At 50.4% G+C, this 14,430-nt stretch overlaps 1 protein-coding gene across 1 annotated transcript in view; it reads left to right on the forward strand.

The window, feature by feature from the left end:
• FER1L5 (fer-1 like family member 5) overlaps positions 1-14,430 on the forward strand; it is a 54,473-nt gene that overhangs the window by 24,506 nt on the left and 15,537 nt on the right. The window contains exons 20-26 of the mRNA XM_027554371.1: positions 6,825-6,949; positions 8,062-8,162; positions 8,940-9,117; positions 9,196-9,351; positions 10,332-10,463; positions 11,758-11,921; positions 12,227-12,341. Coding sequence (XP_027410172.1) covers positions 6,825-6,949; positions 8,062-8,162; positions 8,940-9,117; positions 9,196-9,351; positions 10,332-10,463; positions 11,758-11,921; positions 12,227-12,341 — 971 coding nt within the window. The remainder of the gene's footprint in view (positions 1-6,824; positions 6,950-8,061; positions 8,163-8,939; positions 9,118-9,195; positions 9,352-10,331; positions 10,464-11,757; positions 11,922-12,226; positions 12,342-14,430) is intronic.

Consider the following 14,430-nt stretch of genomic DNA (forward strand, 5'->3'; position numbering starts at 1 on the left):
CATTTGCTATTTCTCCTCTAATTCCCCAACCTTAGGCAACCACTAATCTACTTCCTGTCTTATGTGTGTCCAGCTGTTTGCGACCCCATGGACTGTAGCCTCTGTCCATGGAATTCTCCAGGCAAAAATACTGGAGTGCGTAGCGATTCCCCTTCTCCAGGGGATCTTCCCCACCCAGAGATCAAACCTGGGTCTCCCACATTGCAGGAAGATTCTTTACCATCTGAGCCACATGGGAAGCCCCTCCTCTGGTGCTTCCTATTCTGGACATTTCATATACATAGAATCAATGTATGGTCCTTGATAACTGCTGCTTTCATTTAGCATAATGCTCGCAGTTCAGTTCAGTTCAGTCGCTCAGTCGTGTCCGACTCTTTGCGACCCCATGAATCGCAGCACGCCAGTCCTCCCTGTCCATCACCAACTCCCGGAGTTCACTCAGACTCACGTCCATCCAGTCAGTGATGCCATCCAGCCATCTCATCCTCTGTTGTCCCCTTCTCCTCCTGCCCCCAATCCCTTCCAGCATCAGGGTCTTTTCCAATGAATCACCTCTTCGCATGAGGTGGCCAAAGTATTGGAGTTTCAGCTTTAGCATCAGACTTTCCAATGAACACCCAGGACTGATCTCCTTTAGAAGGGACTGGTTGGATCTCCTTGCAGTCCAAGGGACTCTCAAGAGTCTTCTCCAACACCACAGTTCAAAAGCATCAATTCTTCGGTGCTCAGCTTTCTTCACAGTCCAACTTTCACATCCATACATGACCACTGAAAAAACCATAGCCTTGGCTAGATGGACCTTTGTTGGCAAAGTAATGTCTCTGCTTTTCAATATGCTATCTAGGTTGGTCATAACTACATGTTTTTAAATTATGAAATATATACAAAAGTATATTAAATGAATATGTGTAGTTTAAAATAAATAATAAAATATGTACCCGTGAAGTCCTCACCCAGATTAAAAGGCAGAAAATTTTCTTAGAAAGGAAGAAAATTATCTCAGCATCTTAGAAGTTCTCTGTATGCTCTTCCCAGATCCACTTACCCAAGAAATAACCACAACCCTGAGTCTCATGATAATCACATCCTTGCTTTCCTTCGTTATTTTTACCACCTATGCATGCTACCTTAAAGAGCATACTGTTTTTGCATTTTTATATACATGGAAACTTTCAGTCTGTATTCATCTGTTTTGCATTTTTTCTCAATATTAAATTTTTATATTGGTATGTATAAATGAAGTTCATTTTCATATCTGTGTATATTCCATTGTAAGATTATGCCACAAATTATGTGGTATACATAGACATTGAGGTTTTATCTTTTTTCTACAATAATAATGTTGCTGTGAACATTCTTGTACGTATCTGTCGGTCACAAGTGTAAGACTTCCTCTAAATTATATACCCAGGAGTGGAAGAGAAATTCAAAGCAAAAGTAATTACATCCAATTACACTCTAATCAGCGTGGCATGAGAGTTCTTATTACTCTGTGTTCTCACCAGGACTTGACCTTGCCTAGCCTTTTCATTCCTGCCAGTCTGGTGGGCATGTTACAAGATCTTGATTTACAATTTCCTGATTATAGGTGGAGGTTGAGCAGCTTTTCGTATGTTTACACACATTTGTCTTTCCTCATCTGTAAAAAGTCTATCGAGATCTTTTATCTATTATCCTCAGTTGTCCAACTCTTTGTGACCCCGTGGACTATATAATCCATGGAATTCTCTAGGCCAGAATACTGGAGTGGGTAGCCTTTCCCTTCTCCAGGGCATCTTCCCCACCCAGGGATCGAAGCCAGATGTCCCGCATTGCAGGAGGATTCTTTACCAGCTGAGCCACCAGGGAAGCCCAACTATTAGCTATTGGCTCTACTTTTCTTATTGATTTTTACGTTATTTTTTCTGGGAATAATCTTTTGTCAGATGTGAGTATGTTCTAAATGTCTTCTCTAAGTTTGAAGCTTTTCATTCTCTTAATGGTGGCTTTATATTTTTTATTGAGGTATTATGAAATATAAGATGCACAGACTTTCAGTGAGTTGGATGAATTTGGGCTCATTCAAGTTCATTTGGGTTTTTCTGTAACATCTTATGGAAAAACTCAAACATTTTGACCAGCCCAATACATCACATACACATCATGGACAGAAATTTCCATCATCCCACAGAACTGCCACGGGCCTTTTTCCAGTTAACCTCCCCAACCGCTGGGGGCAATCAATGCTTTGCTTTCTATCACTATAGACTTGTTTTGCTTGTTCTGCAACTTCATGTAAATGAGATCATACAGATGGTACCCTTTCTTTTCCTATAGCTTCTTTAGCTCAGCCTAGTATTTTAGGTGGTGGCTCAGGGGAAAAGAATCCGCCTGGCGATGCAGGAGATGCAGGTTCCATCCCTAGTCTGGGAAGATCTCCTGGAAGAGGAGATGGCTACCCACTCCAGTATTCTTGCCTGAGAAATCCCATGGACAGAGAGCCTAGCGGGCTACAGTCCGTGGGGTCACAAGAGAGTCGGACACTACTCAGCGACTAAACACAGCAACAAGTGTTTTAAATATTCATCTGTGTGGTTGCCTATATCATATTTGGCTCCTTTTTATATCTGATAGCATTCTGTTGTATGACTATGACAGTTTATCCATTCCCCTGTTTATGGACATCTGGATTGATTCGAGTTTTGGAGTATTATGAGCAAAGCTGCTGTGAACATTCTGGTCCAGGTCTTTTGGTGGAAATGAGCTTGCACTTCTCTTGGGTAAATAGCTAGCAATGGTATTGGTTTTAAAATACCTAACATTTTCCCCACGTGGTTGTAGCATTTTACACGCTCACAGCAATGTGTTCCCTTGTTCAAAGTCCTTGTCAACCTTTGGTATGGTCAGCCTTTACCATTTGAAACATTCTTATGGGTGTGAAATTGTACCTAATTGTAATTTTTATTTTTTTGGCCACTCTAAGTGGCTTGTGGGATCTTAGTTTTCTGACTAGGGGTGGGACTTGGCCCCTGCAGTGAAAGCACCCCTAATCACTGGACCACGAGAGAATTCCCCTTCATTTTAATTTCCATTTCTCTACTCACTAATAATACTAAGCATCTGTTCATGCTCACATATCTTTCTTTAGTGAAGGGACCGTTCAGGTTTTTGCCTATCTTTCATTGTTTGTCTTTTTATAAAAAGACGGGAGTCTGTCTTTACATTGCAGAAGTTTTTTTACAAGGATACAATTCCTTTGTCAGATAGGTTTTGCTAATATTTTCTTCCTCTCTGTGGTTTATTTATTTCTTATTGTGGCCAGGTATCTTGCTGCTGCTGCTGCTGCTGCTAAGTCGCTTCAGTCGTGTCCGACTGTGCAACCCCATAGACTGCAGCCCACAAGGCTCCCCTGTCCCTGGGATTCTCCAGGCAAGAACACTGGAGTGGGTTGCCATTTCCTTCTCCAATGCATCAAAGTGAAAAGTGAAAGGGAAGTCGCTCAGTTGTGTCCGACTCTGAGCGACCCCATGGACTACAGCCTACCAGGCTCCTCCATCCATGGGATTTTCCAGGCAAGAGTACTGGAGTGGGGTGCCATTGCCTTCTCCGGGCCAGATTTCTTACTGTGGCTTTAATTTGAATTTCCTTAACATCAAATGATACTGAGCATCTTTTCATATGCTCTTAGCCATTCATATGTCTTCTTTGTTTATACGTTTAATTCAAGTCTTGGCCCATTTTTTCAGTTGGATTGTTTATCTTGAGTTGTAAGAGTCCTTTATATGTTCTGGATACTTTATCAGATATAGGATTTGCAAAAAGTCTGTGGCTTGTCTTTTCATTTTTTTAATGGTATCTTTGGAACTGCAAACATTTTCAACTGACTGAAGTTCAGTTTCTTTTTTTCTTTCATGGTATCATATCTAAGAACTCTGCCCAACTCAAGGTCATAAAGATTTTCTACCTTTTTTTCTAAAGATTTTACAGTTTTAATTCTTACATTGAGCTGTATGGTTCTTATTTTGGCCATGGCACAGCATATGGGATCTTAGTTCCCTGATCAGGGATCGAACCCTGACTCCTGCAGTGGAATTGCAGAGTCTTAACCACTGGACCCCCAGGGAAGGTCCCTATGGTTCCTTTTGAATTATCAATAATTTTCATATGAGTATTCAGTTTTTCAATCATCATTTGTTAAAAAGATTATCCTTTTTCCAGGTGGGTTTTCTTAAATTGTGTTTTTAAATATTCTGTTCCATTGTTCAGGTTTTCTGCTATTGGGGCTCCACTTATGGGCTTAACAATTCTCCTTACTTTTCCTCTGTATCTGTCATTTTCTCCCTGATCCTTTTCGGCTCTTTATTTCTATCTTATTTTGGTCATTTTTCTTTTTTTAATGTCTACTTTTATTTATTTGGCTGCGCTGGGATTTAGTTGCAGCATATAGGATTTCCAATCTTCATTGAGGTATGCTGAATCTTTAATTGTGGCATGTGAGGTCTAGTTCCCTGGCCAGGGATCGAACCCTGGGCCCCCAACACTGGGAGCACAGAGTATTAGCCCCTGGGCCACCAGGGAGGTCCCCGGTTGCCTTCTTCTTTCTTTGCCTCTTGCTGGATTGTCTGCTGAGTCTGATCCCTGTTGGGCTTCCTTTCGTGCCGTCTCCCTTCCTATAATGTTTTTGTTTTCTCTTCTGTTCCTTTTCTGAGTTTTGCCAGCTCACACATCCTCGTCTGAGTCCTGAGTTCGCTCCGGGGGTGTGTTTTAGCTGCACTCTGCCCCCATCTAGCCGTGGCTCCCGCTGTGTGTCTTGTCACTCACCCCCCACCCCCAGGTGACTTCCGTCAACCTTCAACCCTCGCAGCTCCTCAGGCACTCACAGCTGACTCTAGCAGCCCTTATGTGTATTTTGAGCCTGCAGACTGTATCTATCTCCTTGTTTTGCTGAAAATGGAGTTATTTCCCTTCTCCTTGTTGCTTTTGTATGCTATCCAAGAGCAGCAGAAGAAAATTGCCATCTTGTGTCGGCTCGCTCACATCTGAGAGCCCCAGTCCTGGATCTCTGTTTATTTATCATTCCTGTGAGTCACACTCAGTGAGAGGGTCTGAAACTGGTGTCCTGCCAACAATTCAGGAAAATTATAAGATACTTGCTCTTTGAAAATGACCTCTTACCCTTCTCTCTTCTAGCTCCTTCTCAAATTTACTCTGTCCTCTGTGGAACTTCTCATGCTGTTCCACACGTTTGTAAATCTTCCTTCTGTATTTTTCATCTCTCTGGGCTGCATTCTGCATAATCTCTTCCAGATCTTTTAGGAAAAGCCATAGGTAACTATTCTATTAAAAAACTTTTGGCAGCTCCCTCTCTCTCTCCCACATCATCCTTCTCCTTAGCATTTTCCACCACTGACACACTGGATTTTATATATTTTGTCTTTTTTGATCCCAGTGTTTTTTTTTTTTTTTTTTTTTTTTATAATTCTTGAATAGACTTCTGATTTGAATAGACTTCTGATTCAAATATAACACATCTATGGAAAAGTACACAAACCAAAGTATTCAGCTCAATGAATTATTGCAAAGCAAACATAGCCACATAACAACATTCAGACCATGAAACAAAATCCCAACATCCCAGGGGCCCCTTGAACCTGCCACCCTCCAACCCACACCAAGGGCTGCTGTCCTTCTCCTAACTGACAATTAGTTTTGTCTGGTTTTTAACTTTTTATTTTTTAACTTTTCTTTCGTTTTCTTTTAATTTCTGGATTTAAAAAGTGATCTATGTATTTGGCTGTGTCGGGTCTTTGTTGAGAAGCGTGGGATCTTTTGTTGTGGTGCACGGACTCTCTAGTTGCTCCGAGTTGTGTGCGATCTTAATTCCTCCTCCAGGGATCAAACCCAAGTCCCCTGCATTGCAAGGCAGGTTCTTAACCACTGGCCCACAGGGAAATCCCCAACATAGCTTTACAGGGCACACAATTCAACCTATGTCACAGGGGTGTCCTCCTAGACTGCTCACCTCAGACAGTGCTCGACTGTCTCTCCTGACCTCTGGGCCCTGGCAGTTGTTACAGAGAACAGCCAGTTCTCCAAGATATTCCAGAAACTCAGAGGACAAATGTCCACTTTACTTCCACTTGCCTCACAGACTTTCTGCTTTGACCTTATTTTCGGTTTCCTGTGGATTTTATTTCAACTCAGCAAAATGTCTCAGAAAAAGAATGCCATGTGTTTCATCTAGCTTTCCCTGCCTCTGTTGCAATAAGAATCATGGCCGGGGGCCCAGTCTGCCAGGCCCATCACTGGCTTTTGACCATGCCTGCCCCTCCACCCCCCTCCTCGGCACAAGCAGGCCCTTTATCTCAGGTGTCTGCCCAGTCTAACCAAACTCTGGGTCTCTGAACCCAGGGCCCACTCCTCCTCTGCCCCGACACCCAGAAGGAAGACCCCACCTCAAGGCAGACCCGGGCCTTGGCATCTCGCCTGAGTTAGGGGCACAGGCTCTGGAACTGAATGCCTACATCACACCACCTGGCTGAGCCATTGCAGGGAAACCACTTCCCATCACTAGCTTGGGTTTTCCCACCTGTGAACTGGGGACTTTGTGATCCGAGTGACACGGAGCACTGTGAGGGCCCCGTTAGGCCAGCTATGCTCATCAAAGCATATCCATCCTGAACGGGCCCACAGCCTACCCTCCAGCGGGAGGGGTCCAGTTGGGATGCTTTAGCAGATCACCCCCTAGAGGAATGGAGTGGCCCAGGGAAGGTCCTCTGAGGGTGGACACGGTGAGGGGTGTCCCTCAGACACCCCCTCCCCACACACGTGGCTCTGTGTTTCAGGGAACATCTACCATTACGTGCCCTGGTACAACACCAAGCCCGTCGTGGCCGTGACCTCCTTTTGGGAGGACGTCGGCTTCCGTATGAACTGCCTCAACCTCCTCCAATTCACGCGGGATCGCCTGGTGAGTCGTGTGGGCAGGGGCGTGAGGGGGGCCGGGGAGGCCCCCTGGTGTTTTGTTTTTTTAATTTGTCTACACCGGGTCTTTGGTTGTGGCATGTGAACTGTTAGTTGCCGCATATGGGATCTAGTTCCCTGATCAAGGATGGGACCCGGGCCACCTGCCTCGGGAGCACGGAGTCTTAGCCACTGGACCACTGGGGAAGTCCCAGGACCCAGGCCATTGACGGGAGACTTGGGGAAATGAGCCGCAGCCTTAGGAATCTGGTCACTCAGCTCTCTCATGCATTCCACACCAGTTGAGGTGCCAGACACAAGCACCGAAGACACGAGGATGTGTAGACACAGTCTTCACCAGCAGGAAAGTCGGACGTGCGATAGTTAGGGCACAGAGTGGCAGGGCTGCGGTGGAGATTCAGGTGCTAAGAGCCACAGGGGCAGAGAGACTCAGGTGGGACGGGTGAGATGAAGAGAGGAGAGTCAGAGGAGCTGCTGGAAAAGGAGATGACATTTGAGCAGAGTCTTGCTGGGGTCAGTGATCGGGGTGCAGAGAAAGGAACACTGGGCAAAGCCATAGTGTTCGGAAGTTCGTGGGTGGCTGGGGTGTGGAGGTGATGAGGAAATAAGACCAGCGGAGCTGGGAAGGGTCAGATCACAAAAAGTCTTAGGTGTGTGTTGAGGGGGGAAGCCACCGAGCAGTTTTAGGCAGCAGAGCCCCCCTGGTTCCCCCACCTTAGATGTGACTTTCTCGCACCAACAGAAGGGAAGCCTGAGGTCAAGACCCTGTGACCCCTCCCCTGTGACCCATGGTCCTGGTACATCCTGGCTTCTTCCTGCCACCCATTTTTTTCTGTAGGGTAGTTGGGAGGGAATCCTAGCCTTCAGTGGTATGTGACAGCTTTGGATATGGACATCTCCAGGTTACCCCTCCGTTCAGTTCAGTTCAGTTGCTCAGTCGTATCCGACTCTCTGTGACCCCATGGACTGCAGCACGCCAGGCTTCCCTGTCCATCACCAACTCAAAGGTCCCTAAGCCCTGGCTGAAAGCATCCTAGGCCAATCAGCCTGTCCCAGGGGAGCCCCACACTCACATACTGCTTCTCTCCTGCTGGGCAGAAGGCCAACCTGGACACCCTGAAGTCCATGAGGAATCCGAGGGACCCAGCTCTGCTTCCCCAGTGGGAGAAACTGCTGAGGGAGCTGGTGGAGGACTGCAAGTAGGGGCAGGGGGCACCTACCCATGGGGCTAGGGCTGAGCTAGATCAAGTCTACACAAGGCCTGGGGTGCAGACCAGACCCTACAGAACAACTACCCTACCGCCTCCCTCCCGCACCCCTACCTCCACAGGAAACATAAGCTCAGATCTCTCTCCAAACAACAGAGCTGCTTCTCTGCCATTCAGGGACCCCCCAAAGAGAGGAGAGGTCCTGACCTCTCCTCTCATCACTGCCCCCTCTACATCCACGCCTGATGATCTTATCAAACCAAGCTTCTCTCCATTGTCCAGACAAGCCCTGCACGTCCCAGCCCACACCTTCTCCTCCATCACTCCTCGCCACAAGAAGAGCCCTTGTAAGGCCTCTCTTGGGCCTGCAGCCCACTTAGATCCCCTCCTCCCTGGGTTTGGTTGGCCCCCCTCTCACAGCTCACACCTCTGTCCACGAGGAGGTCCTGAGCACGGGCCTGGCACACCGCGGGGGCTGGGAGGACCGGAGCAGGAGGTATGAGAAGCCAGGGCCAGACCCACAGTAAGCGTGCTTCCTGAGGAGGGCAGGCAGGGCTCCCTACCACTCGCCAGGCTTGCACTCTGTGTCTGCAGGCCTGTCCACCAGGTCGACCAGCTGTTCTGGCCAACTTGGTCTCAGAGGACCGGTCAGCTGGGCCAACCAGTAGGGCAAGCTCTCCGGTCCAGGGAGGACACTGAGGCTGGGTGGGTGGGGAGCAGGTGAGATGGGACGGAGACCAGCCCCCGCTCCCCCGGTCCTGGCCACAGGCGGCCGCTGCCCTGCATGACCAGTCAGCCCAAAGCCACCGACCTGGACAAGAACAGGTGGAAGCTCCGCCGCCTCCTTCTGCAGGAACTGGCCCAGAAGGCCAAGCAGGCACCCCCCAGGGACATGGTGGCCACTGCAGAGGGCTGGCTGTACCGCCTCAACGCTGTGCTCCCCGAGGTGGGTGCTAGACGCTCCGGCCGGGAGCAGGCCCTGGTGCCAGCTCCTCAGGCGGGCCTGACGCTCTCGCGCCCGCAGCCGCAGATGAACCTCCCGGACGTGATGATCTGGCTGATGGCCCGGGAGCAGCGGGCAGCCTATGCTCAGGTGCCTGCCCACAGCATCCTGTTCTCCCCACATGGGGCCCGGCACTCCGGCAGGTTCTGCGGGAAGACACAGACCCTATTCCTGCAGGTGGGGAGGCTGGGGGTCCTCAGGGGAGGAGAGGGCACGGGACACCCCAAGGGAGAAGCCCTGAGCCCCCCATCCCCATCCTGGGGAGCCCCCATGAGCCTCTGGAGGGCATGCCCATTTCCTCTCTGCCAGGCCCTTTCCCAGGAGAAATGGAGTTTACACAAAGGGAGGCGGGAGCCTGGGGCCATCGGCATGGAGCCGATGCCAAGTCCATGCCCATCATAAATGTTCCTCAAGTTTGTCCCCTCCATCGTCCTCAAGCCTCACTTGGTCCTGTCCCTGTTCCCTCTCCCCTGGTCCATGATTGGCTGCTATCTACATATTTAATGCCTTTAAGGTTTGGGCTCCAGCCCTTCCTATCAGATGCAATCCATAAATAAGGCTGACTGAACACAAGTCTCCAGTCCTGAAGACAGTCCTAACCTCCAGGCTTCCCCCTCCCGCCCCCGGCAAGGCAGTTTCTCAAAGACTCCCTGGCTCCCCATTGCCCTTCCCGCTGTCATGGAAGGCTCCGTCCCAACGGTGTCCATCTGAGTCCTTATCTTACAAGAACACTGAGACTTGAATCCTGGTTCTGTGGCTCACTGGCTTGTGTGAGTTGGGGCCGACTGTGTCCGGCCTCAGCCTGCTCCTCTGTGAAATGGGCTGGTGATGAAGGTACTCACTCTGTAGTGGTGTGTGAGCATCAGAGCATACGTGACATGTGTGGTGCTTAGCACAGTGCCTGGCACATCGCATAGCAAGCGTCATCGTCAGCGTCACCATCAGCACCACCACTCCCCAGAGCACTTCCAGGCTCCCTAGTGGCCCTGCCCCCACAGCCTGCACAAGACTCTGTTATGCTCGTCACCCAACTCAGTGTGAAGCCCCTGCTCCCGGGGCTTAGGGTGAAGGGGCAGGTGTGTGTGCCCCTCCCTAACCCATGCCCCTGCCCCCGGGGGACCTGAACCCCTGTGGTTGCTGACCTGCCTCTGACTCAGTACCCAGAGGGAGAAGGAGAGAAGGACACCCTCCCCGCCCAACTCCGGGTCTGCATGTGGCTCGGCAACGTGACTGACAGCAGGGACCTGGAGCCGCTCCGCCAGGGCGAAGTGGTTGTGTATGCAGAGACGGTAAGTGGGGGCGAGGCGGGGGGGCTGGCGGGAGGGTGACTTGGCACCAGCCCAACTCCGATGGTGGAGAAAAGATCGCTGGCAGAATCTGAGAACCGTAAAAGGAGCTAGAGGGAAGTGACAGAGACTAAAGGAGTCCCTTGTTGACAAGCCATGGGCTTGGTAACAGGAGGGCAACTGAGTGGTCCCTTGGAGCCAGTCACTTTCACCAGGATGAAGCTTTACAGGGAATTTCTCCCAGTTAGTTCAGGGCACATGAAGTGAGTAAGGCTCAGACTGCTTGCAGGGTCCTTGTCCATCATTAACATGACAGCCCGGGACCCCTACCCACCTCAGCTGGGGAGGGGCAGTTCTGAAACAGAGGAACTGGAAACAGGGTAGCTTCCCTCAGAACCATAAACCCAGGGGGTTGGGCGAGCAGCCGGCCAGAGGCTGCTCTACAATCAGAGGAGGGGGAGGACACGGCTCACGAGAGGTCCTGAGAGTAGAGGGGAAATAAGTTTTGAGTTTCAGACTTCCCAGGTGGCTCAGTGGTAAAGAATCTGCCTGCGATGTAGGAGACCTGGCTTCAGTCCCTGGGTCAGGAAGATTCCCCTGCAGAAGGCTACCCACTCCAGGATTCTTGCCTGGAGAGTTCCATGGACAGAGGAGGTTGGCGGGCTACAGTCCATGACTCGCAGAGTCGGACACGACTGAGCAACTAACACTTCAGACTTTTTAGCTGAGTTAAAACCTGTTTTCATGGTTCCTATGTTGCATGCTGTGGATGGAGAGATGGTAGGACTTGAGGCGCGGAGACAGAGCAGGGTTAGGATGAGTGCAGGGAGCAGGGGCTGAGTGTCCCTCAGGGGAACACGGAAGAAAGTTCCAGACCCAGTGGCAGTGGTGGAGCAGGACTGGGCTCCCCAGTGACGTGGGGAGGACAGGTCACGTCACAGGCAACCAGCAGGCTCTAACGCAGGCATCCGCCCCACTCCACTCCTCCATAGCTGAGCCACCTGGGGTAGAGGTGACCTCTGAGCCTCAGCCTCATCACCCGTGAAATGGGAGTGTGTGGCTGAAAGGGGCCTGCATATGAGCACTTGATTCATGGCATCTGCCTGTGCTGACGGACAGCGGGGGAGATGCTGTCCCATCACAGGCGATGGCACAGCTCCTGCCCCCAGGCAGGTCCCACGCCCTTTCTTTCTGGCTCCCTGTTTCTAGGAGGCGCGTACAGCCCAGGGTAGGAGGCTCTGGGCAGGTGCCGGGTGTGCGGAGGGGGCTGTAGGCGCTGACGTTTCCCCTCTCCCAGTACGAGAACCAGGCCAAGTTTAAGGACCAGTGGGGACAGCAGTTCCTGCAACACCGCCCCAACTTCTCGGACGTCACGGGGCACAAGGCCCTTCCCAAGGAAGATTTCAGAGAGCCCCCCGGATGGCACTGGGCGGGTCCGTGGACAGTGGAGCCTCAGAGGAGGTGAGGCTGGGGCGTGGGGCCTGGAGCCTGGGGCCCCTGGACAGGCAGCCTTGGAGCTGGCACTTCAGGAGGGCCAGTAGGCAGCAACTCAGGGAGGCAGGCATACAGCCACTGAAGCCTGGTCCCGGGGGGCCCTGCCCACCCCCCTACCCTGCACGGTAGGCCCCGCTGCCTGGCCTTGCCCAGAGCAGGTGCTGCTGCCAGGTGTGGGAGTGCTTGGCCAGCGAAGGAGGACCCCAGGGGTCCGTAAGCTCAGGGAACTTGTGCTGGGAAGTGCTGGGAACTTGGGGTCTCGCCGCCCCCAGGCTGCTCCTGGACACGGACATCAACAAGAGCCAGGTGCTGGAGGAGGTGTATGAGAACCAGCGCCGGGATGCCGTGGGGGCCTGGGTGCCTGCCGCCATCCCCAACACGGATGTGGTGAGCAAGGCATGGGGGACAATCCAGCTCCTGGGGTGGGGGGCCTGGGAAGCTGGGAGCGCTGGATCAGTGGGACCCTGGTGAGCACTGATGGGGTTTGTATCCCAAGGTGGCAGGAAGAGCTGCCCTAAGTGGGACTGGAAGAACGGCAGAGTGTCTCCGTCCCCCGTGTAAAGGCAGGGCTTTTACCCAGAATAGGAGGCTCTGTTTGGGGCTGCTCTAAACCAACACTGCCCGAGAAAACGTTTTTGTTTTTTTTAACTTTTTGTTTTTTATTGCAGTAAAGCCAATTAACAATGTTGTGATAGTCTCAGGTGGACAGCAAAGGGACTCAGCCTCACACATGCGTATATCTGTTCTCCCCCACACTCCCCTCCCATCCAGGCGGGCACATAATGTTAAGCAGCTTTCCCTGTGCTAGCCAGTAGGTCCTTGTTGATCATCCATTTTCAGTTCAGCAGTGTGTACGTGTCCATGCCAAACTCCCTAACTATCCCTTCTCCCCTAGCAACCGTAAGTTCATTTTCTAAGTCTGTGAGTCCAAGAGAACTTTCTGTGATGATCAAAAATGTTCTGTATCACCACTGTCCACGTGTGGCTATTGCGTGCCTGAAATGTGGCCCTTGTGGGAGTGAGGAACTGAACTTTACATTTTGTTTCTTTTCTATTTGGCCACACTGCACAGCCTGTGGGATCTTAGTTCTGTGACCAAGGATCAAACCTGAGCCTCCGGCAGTAGAAGCTCAGAGTTTTAACCATTGGACCATGAGGGAATTCCCAAATTTTATTTCATTTTAGTGAACTTAAATAGAAGGAGCCCCAGCAGGCTGGTGGGCTTCTCAGGTGGCTCAGTGGTAAAGAATCCACCTGTCAATGCAGGAGACACAAGTTCAATCCCTGGGTTCGGAAGAGCCCTTGGAGGAGGAAATGGCAACCCACTCCAGAGTTCTTGCCTGGAGAATCCCACGGACAGAGGAGCCTGGTGGGTCATGGTCTATAAAGTTGCAAAGAATCCGACACAGCTGCACAACTGAACACACGCACATGGAGGCTGGTGGCTGCTGACTGGGTCAGTTCAGTTCAGCCACTCAGTCGTGTCCGACTGTTTGCGACCCCACGGGCTACAGCAGACCAGCCTTCCCTGTCCATCAGCAACTCCCGGAGCTCGCTCAGACTCATGTCCACTGAGTCGGTGATGTCAGCCAACCATCTCATCCTCTGTCATCCCCTTCTCCTTCCGCCTTCAATCTTTCCCAGCATCAGTGTCTTTTCCAAGGAGTCAGTTCTTTGGCATCAGGTGGCCAAAGTATTGGAGTTTCAGCTTCAGCGTCAGTCCTTCCAACGAATAGTCAGGACTGATCTCCTTTAGGATTGACTCGTTGGATCTCCTTGTATTCCAAGGGATTCTCAAGAGTCTTCTCTAACACCACAGTTCAAAAGCATCAATTCTTCAGCGCTCAGCTTTCTTTATAGTCCAACTCTCACATCCATACATGACCGCTGGAAAAACCACAGCCTTGACTAGACGGACCTTTTTTGGCAAAGTAATGTCTATGCTTTTTAGTCTGCTATCTAGGTTGGTCATAACTTTTCTTCCAGGGAGCAAGCGTCTTTTAATTTCATGGCTGCAGTCATCTGGAGCCCCCCAAAATAAAGTCTATCACTGTTCCCATTGTTTCCCCATCTGTTGGATCTTAGTTTTTTGAATGTTGAGTTTTAAGCCAGTTTTTTTCACTCTCGTTTCACTTTCATCAAGAGGCTCTTTAGTTCTTTGCTTTCTGCCATAAGAATGGTGTCATCTGCATATCTGGGATTGTTTCTCCTGGCAATCTTGATTCCAGCTTGTGCTTTATCCAGCCTGGTATCTTGCATGATGTACTCTGCATATAAGTTAAATAAACAGGGTGACAATATACAGCCTTGACATACTCCTGACTGGACAGCGAGATTAACTCACATTTTGCAGGCTGGTCTCCTCCGCACAAGGGCAGAGCTGGCTTGGGTGTGGGCAGGCAGCAGCATCCACCTGAGATTCAGTCATGCTATTTTACTTTCATTGTCATATGTATGGTTATTTCCTACTTATGTT

Source organism: Bos indicus x Bos taurus, chromosome 11 (assembly GCF_003369695.1).
Source record: "Bos indicus x Bos taurus breed Angus x Brahman F1 hybrid chromosome 11, Bos_hybrid_MaternalHap_v2.0, whole genome shotgun sequence".
Taxonomy (NCBI): domain Eukaryota; kingdom Metazoa; phylum Chordata; class Mammalia; order Artiodactyla; family Bovidae; genus Bos; species Bos indicus x Bos taurus.